At 46.7% G+C, this 16,627-nt stretch overlaps 1 protein-coding gene across 5 annotated transcripts in view; it reads left to right on the forward strand.

The window, feature by feature from the left end:
- Positions 1-14,788, forward strand: part of KANSL3 (KAT8 regulatory NSL complex subunit 3) — a 49,155-nt gene extending 34,367 nt beyond the window's left edge. For 3 of the 5 annotated variants that reach the window (XM_058667586.1, XM_036496646.2, XM_058667587.1), the window contains 10 exons: positions 235-435; positions 626-782; positions 2,170-2,247; positions 3,549-3,719; positions 4,110-4,194; positions 4,560-4,690; positions 5,493-5,602; positions 6,005-6,227; positions 6,517-6,650; positions 12,349-14,788. In XM_058667586.1, coding sequence (XP_058523569.1) covers positions 235-435; positions 626-782; positions 2,170-2,247; positions 3,549-3,719; positions 4,110-4,194; positions 4,560-4,690; positions 5,493-5,602; positions 6,005-6,227; positions 6,517-6,650; positions 12,349-12,369 — 1,311 coding nt within the window. In that variant the 3' untranslated portion in view covers positions 12,370-14,788. Of the gene's footprint in view, positions 1-234; positions 436-625; positions 783-2,169; positions 2,248-3,548; positions 3,720-4,109; positions 4,195-4,559; positions 4,691-5,492; positions 5,603-6,004; positions 6,228-6,516; positions 6,651-12,348 lie in introns of those variants that run through there. The other 2 variants (XM_004590764.2, XM_058667589.1) reach the window with 2 other exon arrangements.
- The last annotated feature ends 1,839 nt before the right edge of the window (positions 14,789-16,627 follow it).

Here is a 16,627-nt window from a genome sequence, read left to right on the forward strand (position 1 = left end):
GAGAGTGGGAAGAAGAGTGGCAAGCTGAGGTGTGAGTGATGCATGGGGAGAAAGGGGCTATTGGAAGAGTGGTAGAGTGCAGCATGACATGGCTGCCCTAAGGGCAGTAAGTGCCCACTCTGTGTGAAGACCACTGTGTCTGGGTTCCAAAGCCAAGATGGAGTTGGTTCTAGTTTGAAGTAATTAAGGAGGCTTCTGCTGTGATGAGGTCTTAACAGGTTGGGTTTACACTAGGATGAGATTGTGGATTTCCTTACGGGAGTGCTCACTCGCACTGAAGGCCCTGTGGGCTCTGAGCCTCGGGATCTGGATGCTGAGAAGAAGAAGAAGCCTCGTGATGCCGCCCGTCGGGACCTGGCCTTCGAAATTCCGGAGCGGGGCAGTCGGCCTGCCTCCCCTGCTGCCAAGCTGCCCGCCTCACCCTCAGGCTCGGAGGTAGTGGGTGCGAGGGAGGAGGCCGGACGGGAGGACTTAGGCAAGGGAATCTGAACTGTAGAATTGGTTCCTGTCTGCCTTGTCAGTGCTGTGGGCCTGTAGTTTCTTATCAGGGGTGTTCCAGGGAACATGATGGGTAGACAAATCCAATTGACATCCACTTGTATCTTGACCTCCTTGCCCTACTTAGGATCTTTCCAGTGTGTCCAGCAGTCCCACCTCCAGTCCCAAGACCAAAGTGACCACAGTCCCCTCTGCCCAGAAGTCCAGTCAGATTGGCAGCTCTCAGCTGCTGAAGAGACACGTGCAGCGGACAGAGGCTGTGCTGACCCACAAACAAGCCCAAGGTAAAGGGTGGCTCAGTGGCCCTTTGGAGTTCAGTCTTGTGCAGTTGATGCCACAAGGCAGTTGGGATATATAGGCATCAGACTGTCTCAGGGGTAAGAGGTCCTTTTCCTCCACATTTCTGTCCAGGCAAAGTTAGGTTGAAGTCCAAAGAGCTATGTATTAATAGGATGTTTAGCAGCTTTTCTATTTTGGTGTTTTGGAGAGATTGGGCTTTATGAGCTGCCTACCTGTGTATCAGCCTAAACTCTTTTCTGACTACTAAGTGGGGTTGCTCTTTTTTCTCCCTAACTCTCCCAATCATTCCTGCAGTCAGGGAGCTCTGAAATAGGATGACTGATTTTATCCATCAGATTCCAAGGCAATTCAACTCATGTCATGCCTTTTCTTTGTCTTACTCTTAGAAAATAAAGATTCCCATACTAGGACCTCCAACAAAGTTTATTGTGGTTCTCTGCAGATAGATTTGAGAGAGGACTAGAAAATATTTGTATGTTTAGAATTTGTTTGAAGAACTTCAGATTCTACATAAAGGTTGAATTTTAATATATAGAAAGATGAAAAAACAGTGTGCTTCAGACAAGGTTTCTTGGGCATCAGTGTTTGATGATAGACCAAGAACTTGCCTGAGGGTCTTGGGAATAGGAATGTCTGGGAGGAGGCAACAAGTGGAGCCACTGTAGAGCAGAGAGGTAGGAGTGACAAGAGACTGCTGTGCCAGCTTCCCCTGTGTGTGTTTTTTTTTTTTTTTTTAGAGGAGTTCAAGGGCCAGAACTTAACCCAGGCCTCTTGTGAGGCTGCTTCTAACAGTGGTGTTAACAGAGAAGAAAAGTATAAATGGATGGGTAAAGGCAAACCAGAGGCCAATGCCCTGCATCTCATATGGATGCTGTGTGAGTTGGATCTTTTTGCGTGGTGGTCAGAGCCAAGTTCTGGGTGGGCTGTGACTCCTTGGATTTTTGATGAAGATCCAGTGACCAGTTGTATCTGAAGGGCATGATTGATTGAGAATCTAAGTTTTGGAAAGCCCATTGATGAACTAGATTTGCAGCAAGACCCACAGCATTATGGGGAAAATTTGCCATGGAACACAATACTCACAGGCAGACAAGGATTAGTAGTTAAATTAATGAGGCTTTTACTACTTCTGTGCCCTCTTCTTGGAACTTAAATCTTGGTAACAGCCACATGTTACTATCTTCATAGAAAATTTCATCCTTATAGATGATGCCATGGAACTACTGATGGCAGAGTCAGGTTTCTGATCCATGTAGGAACAGAGAGCCCTTGTTGGCTAATTCCTAGGAACTTTTTCATCTTTTTTCTTATTCCATGTCTTTTTCTCCTTTCTCTGGCTGGCTGTGATTCTGTAATTCTGATTCATTCCAGCACAGTTTGCTGCTTTTCTGAAACAAAATATGCTGGTGAGGAAAGCTCTTCCTCCTGGCGCCTCCTCCTGTCTCTTTGGTGAGTATTGCTCTTTCTCTCACCTTTTTCGTCCTCTGCTTTCACCCTCAACCCCTTATTTCTTTCCCATCTCTGCTTCTCATCTGCCTCTTAACATGTTTGGTTTCCTATTCTTCTGTGTAATTCTTTGTCTGCAGGCTTGTTTTTTGTGTCTCCATTCTTCCTGCTTGCTTCCATGTGTTGTCCTTTTCTTGTATTGTGGTTCTCTGTTCTGCTTCTCCTTTGTGTACCTGTGCCATTGCCTATGTGCCTTACACCCCGCCTGACTTTTTGTTTCTGTCCTGGCAGCTGCAAGCACACCAGCACTCATCAACGTAAATCCTTTAGATTCCTTGTCTCCCCCATTCCTTTCTACTCTGATTTAGTGAGTGCAGTCATCATCCTTTAGAAGGTCCTGTCCCACAACAGCTGCCTGTGCCCTGACCATGGTCCCATGCCAGGACCCCCCTCATGCTTGTGGCTGCTGCCTTTTCTCCCGTCTCCACGCCTGCTTGCCTTTGTAAAGAAGAGGAGCTGGGGAACTTCTGGGTTGAAAGCTGAGGAAATTTGTGAGGAAGCCTGAAGGATAACTTCCAAGTCCAGAAAGCTGGGCTGTCAGCACCATGAGTGTGTAGTGTTATGTGTGAACAGATGGCCTTCCTGTATACTCATATAGATGTCCTAGGGACCCGGTTGTAACATGGACCACTGTTAACCCTGTTACCTTTGGACATGAGCTTTGAGGTTGCCAGGGCCGAGAGCCTCCCGCCGCATCCTGAAGCCCTGGAGGTTGTCCTCCATGCTCGCTGAGCCTCATGCTCTTAGGACAGAGTGGGACTCCTCATAGCCATGTGGAAACTCTGTTAGAGAGGACTGGGTGGCCTACTCCTCCTCCTGGGTTCTTCATAGGATGCTTGTGTCTTCTGGCTGCGTGATGACATGGGGGAGGGCTTCGGATGGCAGAGTGATCACTGTTTAGTTCCACTGTGATAAGTCCTGCATCGTTATTTTTCTTTTGGTCTTTGCTAGACAGACAAACGTCTTCTGTCTTGTTCCAAGCAACTCAGGGCTTCTTCCCTTCCCTCTTAAAGGCAGATTGAGGGATAAAGATGGGGCCATTCTCTGAGAGGGGCAAGGTGGGCTTCTGTTCAGGGGGGGGGGGTGCTTCAATGGGGCGAGACTGAAATGGGGGCCGTCTTCTGTAAAGTGTGGCCTGTGTATGGGGTGATCCTCCTGTGTGTTCCCACACACTGGCCTTGATCAACAGTATCTATCAGGCTTTCTTAGACTGTACAGAATCTCACCTTAGCTCCATCTGTTAGTTCCCATTTCATCAGAACCAACGGAGGAGGCAGAGAAAGAGGATCTTAGGGTCCAGCTGAAGCGACACCACCCCTCCAGTCCTCTGCCTGGCAGTAAGACCTGCAAGCGACCAAAGATCAAGGTGTCCCTGATCTCCCAAGGGGACACCCCTTCCCAAGGAGGTGCTGAAGGTGAGTTTCCCTAGTTCATTTAAATCCAGGCAGCTCAGCCTCTGCTTCAGTGTGAGAAACCTGGAGAAGAAGCAGTACATTTAGAGTAAATGGGCAGTGATTTCCAGGGGACCAGGACCAGGAGGCAGGAAACCAGAGGATGTTGTGGGATCATCAGAACATGATATATGTATGTCTGTGTGTTGGTTTCAAGTAGGTAAAATATCCCAGAAAAGTTTGAAATTGAAAAAAGTCACTCTAACTCTCCCTCCTCTAACATGGTTATTTTTGGTTTTATTTTTTGTCCTTAAGTCCTTGTCCCTGATATCTTGTATTTAACTGGGGCTGGTGGAACCTGGAAAAGTAGGAGCAAATAGCTCTGAGTGGTGTCTTATGGCTTTCTATTTGCAGCTGCAGGAGGGAAACCCATCACCATGACACTAGGACAGGCTTCAGCAGGGGCCAAGGAGCTCACTGGACTCCTCTCCACAACCAGGTGAGTCTTCCCTTGGTTGTTGTCATCTCTTCTCTTCTCTTCTTGCACTTCACTTTTTTTCTGTCTCATGTAGTGTTTTGGAAAGGTGATAGCTTCTGGAGTCTGTCATTTGTGGAAATACAAATTCTTCCTGTTTGAAGTTTTGTGTTGCTTTTGGGTCTGTTCACAGTTCTCTTGGCTCTTGCCCTAAGACTTGAGGGCTTTACTCTAGATCTGACTTTTAACAGAGTGAGTTCAGGAGGTGGGACAGACCTTGGGTCCAGTGCTGAAAGTCTTGCCATGCCTCACTCTGGTCCCTTCCCTGTGTTGCTAGGATCTATAATCCTCTGACCTTTGGATGAAGGAGCTCCTTTCTTTATCTGCAGGTCAAGTGCTTCTGAAGGTGGAATCACAGCTGGCCCAACCCCCTCAATGGTGTCCAGCAGCACCACACCCAGCACCTTGCACACACTCCAGAGCCGACTGGTGGCCACCTCTACAGGCAGCTCCCTCCCAGGTATCTTCTAACCCAGCATTCTGCTTTTCTAGCAAAGTCCTTTTAGACTTCTGCTCGGGGGTGGTACTAGGCCAGTAGGCGTAGAGGCTAACATGGAGCTGGAATTAGTTTAAGTTGGGAAATTTGTTGGCCTTGATGCCTGAGTAAGTGAATGTCCACAGTCTGCAGGGGCTCCATATTATACTTAGAAGGAGGGGAAGCAGTAGTTAATGGGAAATGTATGTGTTGTGTTCCATTTTGGTGTATTAAACACATCTGACTGAAGAAAATTGGAAGTGGTAGTATACTGGACATTAGCAAAAGCAAGACACTTTTCTTTCTGTGTGTTTCTTGCTTTCTCCGCTACCACCTCACCACGCCCCACTACAAGCCTCCTTGCTTCAACCCAGCTGGGTCAGGCATTATAGATACCCTTCTGCAAGAAACCCTTCCTTTTGGTTTTGAAGCCCCTGGACTGTGTGTGTAAAGTGGAGTGTAAATCGGACACTTGGAATTCTTCTGGCTTCCTCTTCCTGGGAATTAGAGGATTTAAATTGGTTTCTTAGAAAGTGTAATTTGGGCTCTCTTGAATTTGCCTGAAGTATAGTCCTGATAGTTTGGAGCAAAGTGAATCCCAAGGTGGTGCCCTAGTTCAGTGCCTTTCATCATGGGGCAGCCGTCCCTGGAGAGACCTTCTTGGTGTTTCTCTAGAGAGTTAAGGAGTGTCCAAGAGCATCGGGGTTTTAGTCGGTAAGGATGGTAGACAAACATGGCTGCTCTTGGGATGCATGCTAGTGATTGAGCTTATTATGTCCTCTCCTAGGGGCCACATCAGCCAGCAGCCTTCTCCAAGGCCTCAGCTTCAGCTTGCAGGATATCAGCAGCAAGACCTCTGGCCTCCCTGCAAATCCTTCCCCAGGGCCCACTCAACAGGTGCACATCTGCCTTCCACTGGGCTGGGCAGGTGTAGGGAGGAGGCCTCCTCAGTTTAGCTGACTTTTGCAGGGAGACTGGGTCTGGAGTCAGAGGGTCCATGCCAAACAGCCTTCTAACTGCACAGCTAGGGAGCTGCCAGAGAATCAGGTTCATCACTTACTGTGTGACCTTAATTAAGCAAGTTTCTTGACCTCTCTTTGTTTCCTTGTCTGAAATTCCCTCATGGAATTGCTGTAAGCATTTCTTAAGGTAATATATGTAAAATGCCTGGAAGAGTACCTTGCATGTAATAAACAATCAACACATGTTAGTTTTTAATATGCTATGGGCCCTCCAAACTCAAACGTTGCTGTTGGGTGACAGACAGCTTCTGATCACCTGGGCTTGTGTGTCCCACAGGCCACCAGTGTGAAGTTGCCCACCCCCATGCAGAGCCTGGGTGCCATCACCACGGGCACCAGCACCATTGTCCGTACCATTCCTGTGGCCACCACTCTCTCCTCCTTGGGTGCCACTCCTGGTGGGAAGCCCACAGCCATCCACCAGCTGCTGACCAATGGGGGCCTCGCTAAGTTGGCAAGCAGCCTCCCTGGCCTGGCTCAGATCTCTAACCAAGCATCAGGTGAGTCTCATGAGAACTGTGGGGACTCCCAGATATGGGATCTTCCCCGAGGACCTTCCCATCTCATGTGGGCAAGGTGTGATGTGCAGACCCATCCCCTAGAGAGGTCGAGAGGACACAGGCTGTTTCCTGTTGCCTTTCAGATTGACTGATAGGGTGCAGCTGACCCAGCTGGGGAGGAGGCCAAAGGCGGGTGTGTTATGTGGGGGAAGAAAATCTCCAGAAAACAAAAGCTTTAACAGACAGCAGAGGCTGGGACCAGAAAATCTTGCTTGTCTGTCTCTCTCAGGCTTGAAGGTCCCCACCACCATTACACTGACTCTGCGTGGCCAGCCGAGCAGAATTACCACACTGAGCCCTATGGGCTCAGGAGCAGCCCTGTCAGAGGAGCCCACTTCCCAGGTGCCACCCTCCAGCTCCCAGGTGAGTCGACCTGGAAAGACAGAGGGTATGAGCTCCAGTGTGGGGAAAGTCTGGGGCTGGTCAGTTGGCTGATCTAAGGAGCTGCTGTTGCGCTGGGCTTATAGACAGACCAAGTTCAAATCCAGACTCTGGGATTTGTAGCTTTATATCCTGAGCAAGCCCTGGGCCTCCTTGAGTTTCTTTTATAACACTGCCCTGGATGTTGTGAGGATTAAATTTGTAAATGTCTTCAAGTGTGGAGTAGCACCTGGTTTGTAGTGGCTTTTCTCTCTCCTTTTCTGTTTCATCACTCATCAGTTGTAAGTGAATCTTGTAGCTCATCTGATTTTTTTCTTTGACTTCCTGGTTCTTCACTATGTCTTCCCAGATTTTTCTGTTGCTGTCTTTTTATAGCACAACTTGGCTTTTAAACCTGTTACTGTCAACAAATACCTCATCAGTTCTTTTTAGCTCATCTGATTTCCATTGTGACCTCCCAATTAAAACATAATCTTAAAATGTAATCTGAGGGACCACCCAAAGATGAAGATTAAATAAAACAAGCAGTTTGAGCCTAATAAAAGTTTACCTACTGTTTCAACGAAGTTTGCCTTCGTATGTATAGGCTAGCACTGTGCAGTCTGTGTGACTAAAGGCTCTGTGTCCCAGTCCTTCCTGCCACCCCCAGTCTCCTGGGAATGAAGTCAGGCTCTACTGCTAGGGTGTAGTTCCTGAGCCATTCTCGCTGCTCTTCTGTCTCTTCCTCTTTAGGGGGAAAACACTTCCCATTCATTAGGATCATAACCACTATTTGTGAAAGACTGGAGCTGTTTCTACTTCCCTGTTTTTCAATTACACAAATTATTGTGCTCATTTTAAATTACACATTACAGAAATAATAGACTTAAGAAAGCGAAGATTTCCCTTAATGCTACTACCTGGGGTGATACTTGCTATGGACTTTTTCAAATTCCTCTTCCCACAGAAGTGTATATATGTATACACACATACTGCTTTTGGGCAGAAGTGCGTGCTTGGACTCCTGTAACTAGCCTGCTTTATAAATCATGACATGTTTGTTGAGTGGGCAGCTGTTGAAAGTTGAGGCATGTTTTGGGTGTTGATGTTGTCAGGAATGCTGCAGTGAACATCCTCGCTCACGATTCTTGGGTCGCTCTGGAGCATTTCTGTAGGCTGGAGACTAGCAAGTGGAAGGTCTGAGTGTCTGACACCGGCTGTCTGCTGGTTGCCCTTCCAGCACTTGTTGGTAGTTCTAGCAACAGTGATGAGAACAACTGTTTTCCTGTACCTTTGTCAATTGTGAAGCATCTGTCTTTTGTAATTATATTAATTTGATGGGTGAAAATGTATATTTTCCTGATTACTTAGGAAGTTGTATGTTATATGACTTCATTGTCATGTTTATATGTTAATCCTTTATGAATTATACAAGGTGCATATACTGTAGAGTTTTAGTCAGTGGCTTTTTTTTCCCCTTTGACGTCCTGAGACTTTGTCTTAACTTTTTTAAAAAAAAAGATTTATTTATTTTTATTGGAAAGTCAGATATATAGAGAGAGGAAGATCTTCTGACCGATGATTCACTCCCTAAGTGACCACAATGTCCGGTGCTGAGCCAATCCAAAGCCAGGAGCCAGGAACTTCCTCCAGGTCTCCCACGCAGGTGCAAAGTCCCAAGACTTTGGGCCGTCCTCAACTGCTTTCCCAGGCCAGAAGCAGGGAGCTGGATGGGAAGTGGAGCTGCCGGGATTAGAACTGGCACCCATATGGGATCCTGGCACGTTCAAGGTGAGGACTTTAGCCACTAGGCCATGGCGCCAGGCCCTTGTCTTTTAATTTTTATTTTTGTGTATTTTATCATAAATAAGTTTAGCTATTTTGTATAATGAAATCTCAAATACTTCTGTTTATGGCTCAAAAATTTTATATCCTAAGAAAGCTGTTCCTATCACAAGAATATCTTTTTGTTTCTTTTTTCTAATTTTAATTGTGGTGGACTATCACATACAACACAGTGTTTTAGTCCTGTTTAGGCAAGCAGTTCAATAGCATTAAGTGTGTTCACGTCGGCATACAACTGGCATCACCATTCCTCTCCAGATTGTCATCTCATACTAAAACTGTTTCTATGTTTTCTGACAAAGCATTTGTTTTCTTTAGTTCCCTAGTCTCTTCCAGCTCATATTTGTGTGCTAAATGTGGGAAAGAGGTCCTTCCTGTACACTTTTAAAAAACTACATTCATGGTACTGTTTTTTCAGCTTGACCTATCTCTTGCCACACTAGCTTTCTTGTTTGATAATGCTCTTGTGAGGAAGTGACGAATTCTGTTTCTAGCTTACCAAGATCATCTTCATTCTTGGACTATTTTTTGATACATAATGTGTTTTGAATCTTGTTCATTGCCCTTTTATAATCAAATGAAATGAGTAAGCTTTAATGTTTCCTTTGATTCAGTTACAAAGGTAAATTGCTTACTACATTTTCTAAAGTCAAACTAAATTCTAGATGAAGGGATTTGTTTAGTATTTCATATTTTCTTTTTGTATATCACCTAATTTATTTTTATTATGCAAGCAAAGAAAGCAAGACTTTTAAAAAAAGAGCAAGGGGCAGCTGTTGTAGCCAGGGAGGAAAGATAGCAGTTGGAACAGTCACGTCCTACATGGGAGTGGCTGGCTTTTGGCCCTGAATCTGCTCAGCTTCTGTCTTCCTGCTGATGCACACCCTTGGAAAGTAGCAGACAGACGGTCAGGTCATTGGGTCCCTGCGACTCATGTAGGAGACCTGAATTGAGTTCCCAGTTCCTGGCTTTGGCCTAGTACAATCTTTTTTTTTTTAAAAAGATTTATTTATTTTTTTATTACAAAGTCAAATATACAGAGAGGAGGAGAGACAGAGAGGAAGATCTTCCATCCTATTATTCACTCCCCAAGTGAGCCGCAACGGCCGGTGCTGTGCCGAGCTGAAGCCAGGAGCCAGGATCCTCTTCTGGGTCTCCCACGTGGGTGCAGGGTCCCAAGGCTTTGGGCTGCCCTCAACTGCCCTCCCAGGCCACAGGCAGGGAGCTGGTTGGGAAGTGGAGCTGCCGAGATTAGAACTGGTGCCCATATGGGATCCTGGTGCATGCAAGGCGAGGACTTTAGCCGCTAGGCCACGCCGCCGGGCCCGGCCTAGAACAGTCTTGGCTGTTATAGGCATTTGGGGACTAAACCAACAGATGAAAACGTGCTGTCTCTGCTTCTGCAGTATATAAATTATTTATTCTTCATTTAAAGAAATACAGAATTAAAAAAAACTAAGTGTTTCGGAAGAGAAATATCCCCACCTTTTTTTTCTCTTTGAAATTTGGTTTTAATTTACTCAAGTGTTTGGTATCTATTAGAAAGATTGATCTGATTTTCCTCTGTTCCCTGTGTGAGTGCATTTGCGCACACACGTGTATGCATACATTTCCCTTGTTCAGTTTGTGTAAAACCGGTAATTCTGTTTTTGTAGAATGGGATGGGAAGCTGTTTATTTTTTTACTCATGCTGTAAGACAATTATACATTATGGAAATGGCCTGTTCATTGGTGGTTTGAGGGACCTTTGGGTCAGGTCATCCTCACCTTTGATGAACCCTGCTGGTGACAGCTAGAACATAAGACTTGCCCAGTGGTGCCTGGCTGCTCCATCGGGTGGTCCTCCTCTCTCACTGTTGCAGGGGTGTTGAGGAGAGGGGAGCTGAGAGAGAGGACAGAGACCACTGAGAGGTCTCTGTTTCCATGACTACATGGAAGCACTGAATAGTGAACTAGGCCTGGCCTTCTGCCTGGCAGTGTTCACACCAGAGATTCGTTTTCATCTTGCTCAAGTGGGTGTGTGATTCATGTCTAACAGGTGTTAGGCAAAGGCTTGCGGACTCGAAAGCCTGGAATGCTTGCCTCAGGGTTCAGACTGCCAGACAGTGTGCTGTTGAGGAAGAGCAGTGGATGGGCCCCTGTCTGTGTGCATGTGATCCAGGCCAACTCATCTCCCCACTCTGGAAATTGGCTTTGCCTTTGAGTCTAGCAAGAAAGTTGGTTTATGTTGGTGATTGTTGTAATGGCAATGTTAGTAGGGGTTCCATCTTGTCAGGCTTTAGGAACACAAGTATTCAGTGCTGAGAAACCGCCACTTTAACATTTGGGAGACAGTTGGAAATTTGAACACCATGTAGTTGCTGATATTAAGGAAATTTTTTTTTTTTTAGGTTTCTTTATTTTTCATTGGAAAGGCAGATTTACAGAGAGACAAGAGACAGAATGTTCTTCTACCTGCTGGTTCACTCCCCAAATGGCCACAGTGGCCGGAGCTAAGCCAGTCTGGAGCCAGAAGTCTCTTCCAGGTCTCTCATGGGGTTCAGGGCACCAAGGCTTTGAACCACGCTCTACTGCTTTCCCAGGTCACAAGCAGGGAGCTGAATGCGAAATGGAGCATCTAGGATATTAACCAGCACCCATGTGGGATGCTGACGCTTGGAGGTGGAGGAATAGCTAGTTGAGCCATCATTCCAGCCCCAATTGTTTACTTTTTTGTGTGGCAATAATGTATAAGTTTTAAAAATGCCCTTTTATATTTTGGAGTTACATGCTATAATGTTTGAGTGGAATGCATTTAAAAATTTTTATAAACACCAGACTTCCTAAGGCCTATAAATGCACTTAAATCTCTTGTTTCTGGCACTGGTTAGTACACCATGTGTCTTCACGGGAATGGACTTTTGAATATCCCTACAATGGAAAAATTACGGGAAAAGAGGAATGACACAGACCACGTTTTGTCACGCACTCAGAGTCTACTCTTAGATTTAGCCTGTGTCACAGCTCTTTCCTCCCTATCCTCTTGGCTACACCATGACCTTGTTGGGCTGGCAGGCAGCCCTCTAGCTGCCAGCCTGTGACGGGGACCTCACTGCCGCCTTATGGCTGCCTTAGGTCACCATATCCAGGTGACCTAACCAGTGGGCTCAGGGGTGCAAGTGTTTTTAATCAGGACAGAGTAATCACCTGTGCACAGCCTTTCTTCATTGCTCCTTTCTTGGACCCTCCATCCTGCCCCTGCCTTCTACACTCATATGAGCCTCTTTTTCCAAGGATGAACCCTACATTACTAAATAAAGTCCTGGTAAGAAAACTAGCCCTCTCTGCTTTGCTTCATTCTTCCTAACCTGCAATGCTCAACAATTTTTGGCACCCTCCACCCACCTACAAAACATCCAAGAACTTTAAAAATATTGTCAGAGCGTTCTCCTCTGTCACCCTTGACAACGCACCTGTTTCCTCTTCTCTGCATATCCTTCCTGTCCTTGTGCATGGCGTAGCAGCTGACCTTGTGGTGGGGCACATACTACACTCCAGGTGCTTTATGGGAGTTGTCTCATTTAATCTTCACAATGGCCCTGGGCAGTTGATGCTGTTGTCTGCATCCCACAGGTGTGGGAAATGGCTCAGAGAATCTAAGCTACTTGCCGTTAAGTGGTTTGGTGAGTGACTCTAGAGGCTAGACTCTGTTAATCACTTGATTACAGGAATACACATGTCCTCGTACATCCAGCTTCTTCCCTGTTGAGTTACTTCTTTGGAATAAATTCTTAGAAGAGTTGGGTGATGGGTCAGAGGGCCTGGATGTGGTGACCTGGCAAAGCTTTGACTTTGTTCACTGCCTCTTCTGCCATAGCGCCTGCCTCCAGCACCCTGAAGATGCTGTGTGATAATATCCTCCTTACCAGTTGGTGATGATGGCCTCACGGTGGGCCCTGGGCACATATGTGGTTCTGCTGAGCTGTCCAGGTGTCTGAAGACCTCTCTAAGACAGTCATTTTTGCTCTCTGCCAGCTGTCTTCAGGCTGGGCCTCTGAGTCTTGCAAAACGTCGATCTAAGAGATTACGCATCAGTCAGGGGAACAACACCCTCCAGGATCTGCAAGTCTGGTTCCTACAGTCTCCAGCGTCCTTGGTAGATCTGGCTATGTATAGGTCATAGGCACTCCACCCCCTCCATCAGCTGTGATTTCACCCAGGTGTCACTGTGGAGAGGCTTGCTGAGTCTGGTAATGGATTGTCCTTTTGGAAGGCTGTCCTGTGAGCCTGCACAGTTGGAAGGAGAAAACCACGTGCTCTGAGCCGTAGGAGTCATTGAGATTGAGAACTTGGGTCATCTTGGCTCACAGCTGCTGGTTCCAGACCAGGAGGGCCTGTTGTGAGCCTCACTGTGGCCTTCACTGGCAGCCTTGGGAAACTCCCTCAAACCACATCATACATTAAGCGACCTGCCACTCTAGATTGTGATCAGCAGTGGTCAGCAGGAAGAGAAAGTGGACCCATTTCTTTTTCATCATGGTCTGAGAGGCTCCTGTGTCCAGAGAGCTGGCAGGTCCAAAAGCTGAAGAAGAGCAATGGACGAGAAAAGGCATTTGTGGCAGGTCATGCCAGGGAGTCCTCCACTGGAACCTCTAGGCATGGGATTCAGGTTGAGGCACCTGAGGAGCTGGTGATTGAGCTGGTGATGAGAAGTAGAATTTTCCAAGTCAAAGGGAAGAAACTCCAGTCCTGTCTCCAGTGCCTGGAGGTGGAGCAGTGGCAGACGGTTGAGCTGATGTCCTTGCTGGCACAGGAAGCTGGAGGGCATCAGGAGGACAAAGGCTACACTTCAGTGTTTCTATTCCTCAGAATTTTAATCTTCCTCTTTCCAAGTGGGAAGATTACTGGCAGTGACTATTATGTAGGGCTCTTGGCAGCCGCCTAAGCCCAGTAGGCTACAGTGCCTGGAAGAGGGGTCAGTGAGGAGCTCTGACCCTTCCGCCTTACCTAGTCACAACACTTGTATGCAAAGGTAGTTTTAGGTTTGCTTTGAACATGTCCCCTCCAAAGCAGAGTGTTTCAAGTCAAGGTGACAGGTTAAGTAACCCAAGTGTGGCTCTGTATTCTAGATAAAGCCTACCCGTAATATGGCTCAAATTGGAGTCCAGGGTTCTGACCCACAGTATAGTGTATATCTATTTCAGGTTACCTGTGTGCAACCCAAGGGCCTCACATGTGGTCTGAGTGGCAGCCAGAAGGAAGGAGTGAGCTGAGGAGTCTCAGGCAGGTCATAGTATTAGGACTGAGGAGAGGTGTGTGTGTGTGAGAGAGAGAGTGGGATGGAGGGATACAGGTCACAGTGTTAGGAGTGAGGAGAGGTGTGTATGTGTGTGCTTGTGTGAGTGAGAGAGAGAGAGAGATGGGATGGTGGGGTACCAGAAACACCACACCTTCCCTTGCTGACCTGCAGAGCTGGTCTCTGTAGTGACTCACTCACAGAGAACTAGGCTGCACTTTCTGAATTATCTGGTAAATAACTGCTTTCTGAAATTCAGGAGGCACTTAGTGAATTTGAGGAAGCTATGAAATCTGTAAGAGACCTCCAGGGCTTAGGGGTTTTGATAGCTTTACAGACAGGAACAAAACAGTCGAGAGTGGCCTGTGGGGCTCAGTGAAGCTCTGAGAAATCTCAGAAGGCCCTGAACAACCCAGGATGTAGGAGAGCAGCCAGGGCAGTGCTGGGGAACTGCTCTGGGGAGATGGTAGCCCAGTATGTGCTGGGACCAAAGGAAAACAACACATGGTCCTACTTTTGTGGCTGATCCTAGTGTGCTTCCCCTGGGTGGGTTGGGCTGTACGCTTTGAAGACCGCCACACCTGGAAAAGGAGCTGGGAGCGCACTGGTGGCTCTTTGCTGTGGAGGCACGAGCTCATGCACATGGCAGAAGTCATAGAGTTGCGTGTTACCCAATTCCCTTCTCAAACCACACTGCTTGAAATGTGAAAGGAGGCTTTACTCTACCTGTCTCATAGCAGACCTGGAATCTAACCTCAGAAGGTGATGCTGTTGCTGGAAAACATAGAAGGATCAAGCAGTCTGTCAATTTTTGGATGAGAGAGCATGTTCGTGCCCTATGGAAGATTATCTTGGGCTTGGAGAAGAGATCACTGAGAGAGGAAGACCTTCTGTTCATTCCTGGTCCCACCACTGGACTGGGCTTGGGTGGGCGGGCCAAGGTGGAGCTCCAGGGATAGTGGTTCTTTTGTTAGTCAAAATAAAATTTTGAAAAAACCAATTTTGGGATTGCTTCAGCATATTTTCACTTGACTTCTCACGTTTATTCTGGTACCGACCCACGGGAAGGGCAGAGAAGATGCAGCTAAGATGTGATGCTAGTGGTGCTGAGTATTTGGAGGGGGACACTGGGATTCCTTTTCTTACAGGTGAGAAAACCGAGGGGTAGAGGAGTCACTGGGTAGAAAGTAGCAGAGCAGGCCTGGACCCAGGCACTTACAGCCAGGGGTTCTGTGATTGGAGGCTGACGGTGGAGAACAGCCCAGGAGAGGAGGTGCAGATGTCGTCCACATGTGAATTCTGAAAGGCCAAGGGTGAGTGACGCAGATGCAGCCTCTTGCTCTTGAGAGATTGGTGTCCCTTTGCACATCCCATTCCCCCTTTACTGAATATAGATAGATGCTTGGGGATGGATGATTTTGAACATCTAGGTTTTTGGTGATTTTGTGTCCAAAAAACCTTCTTCTGATCCTTAAATTCCAGGGCCGTATACTTGATAATGGAATCCTGTGTTCTGGTGGCCTACGGGGAGTGTCCGGTACTAGGGTTATCCTAGCGTCCTGAGAACAGTTTCCATCCCTCAGGTTTCTCTGGTTCCAGTGAGTCTGATGAAAAAGACAGATTAAATGATAGCTGCCTTACACTTGGAAGGGAGAGGACCTTAGGGAATTATGGGGCAGGAAGTCTGTTTTCATCTTTTTGTTTTGTTTTAAGACATATTTACGTATCTGAAAGGCAGAGCTGCAAAGAGAAGACAGGGAGAGAAAAAAGATCTTCCATCTGGTAGTTCACTCCCCCAAAAGCCCACAGCAACTGAAGCTGGGCCAGTCCAAAGCCGGGAGCCAGGAGTTTTCCAGGTAATCCACATGATTCAAAGCCCAAGCACATTAACAGGGAGCTGCATTGGAAATGGAGCAGCTGGGACTCAAAACAGGTGCCCACATGGAATGCTGGAACTACAGGCAAAGGCCTTACCCACTATACCACAGAGGGTGACCCCTTTTATCTGCTTTTTAAGTGTAAGTTTTAGACAGGATTGGTGGTTGCAAACAGCAGAATAACTGGAAGGGTGGTTCTCAGACATGCTGTTAGCACCAGTGTTTGCTGCTTGTTCCATGGCCTCAACTGACTTGGACTCACTGGGAACCAGTTTTCCTTCTGTTCTCAGGAATGTTCAGCTGCAGAGTTCCTCACGGGTGGCTGCTCTCTGGCAACTATGAAAATGCCTGACTCAGACCACTTCTGGGTTGTTAGATATCCTTGTTGAGTTCTTTAACATCTTTGCCGATTTTCTCTAAAGATGTTCTATCAATTGTTGAGCAAATGGTGTTGAAAACTCCAACTAATAGAATCATCTGTGTCAATTTTTGCTTCACACATTTTGTAGTTCTGCTACTTTGTACGCATGCATTTAGGATTGCTGGGTTTTTTGGTAGATATCATCTAACGCTCTTCTGTGTTCCTGCTCGTTTTCTCTGTCTTAAAGTCATCTTCATCTGATGTTGGTATAGTTGCTCTTGCGTTTTTAAAAATTGTTGCGCATATGTGTATATATATATATATATATATATATATATATATATACATATATACATATATATATACATATATATATATATAAATTTATTTTTGTTGGAAAGTCAGATATACAGAAACAAGAGACAGGAAGATCTTCCATCTGTTGATTCACTCCCCAGGCAGCTGCCACAACAGCTGGAGCTGCGCCAATCTGAAGTTAGGAGCCAGGAGTCTCTTCCGAGTCTCCCACAGGGGTGCAGGGTCCCAAGGCTTTGGGCCATCCTCGACTGCTTTCCCAGGCCAGAAGCAGGGAGCTGGATGGGAAGTGGATCAGCCAGGACAC

The sequence above is a fragment of the Ochotona princeps genome, chromosome 8, assembly GCF_030435755.1.
Source record: "Ochotona princeps isolate mOchPri1 chromosome 8, mOchPri1.hap1, whole genome shotgun sequence".
In the NCBI taxonomy this organism is placed as follows: domain Eukaryota; kingdom Metazoa; phylum Chordata; class Mammalia; order Lagomorpha; family Ochotonidae; genus Ochotona; species Ochotona princeps.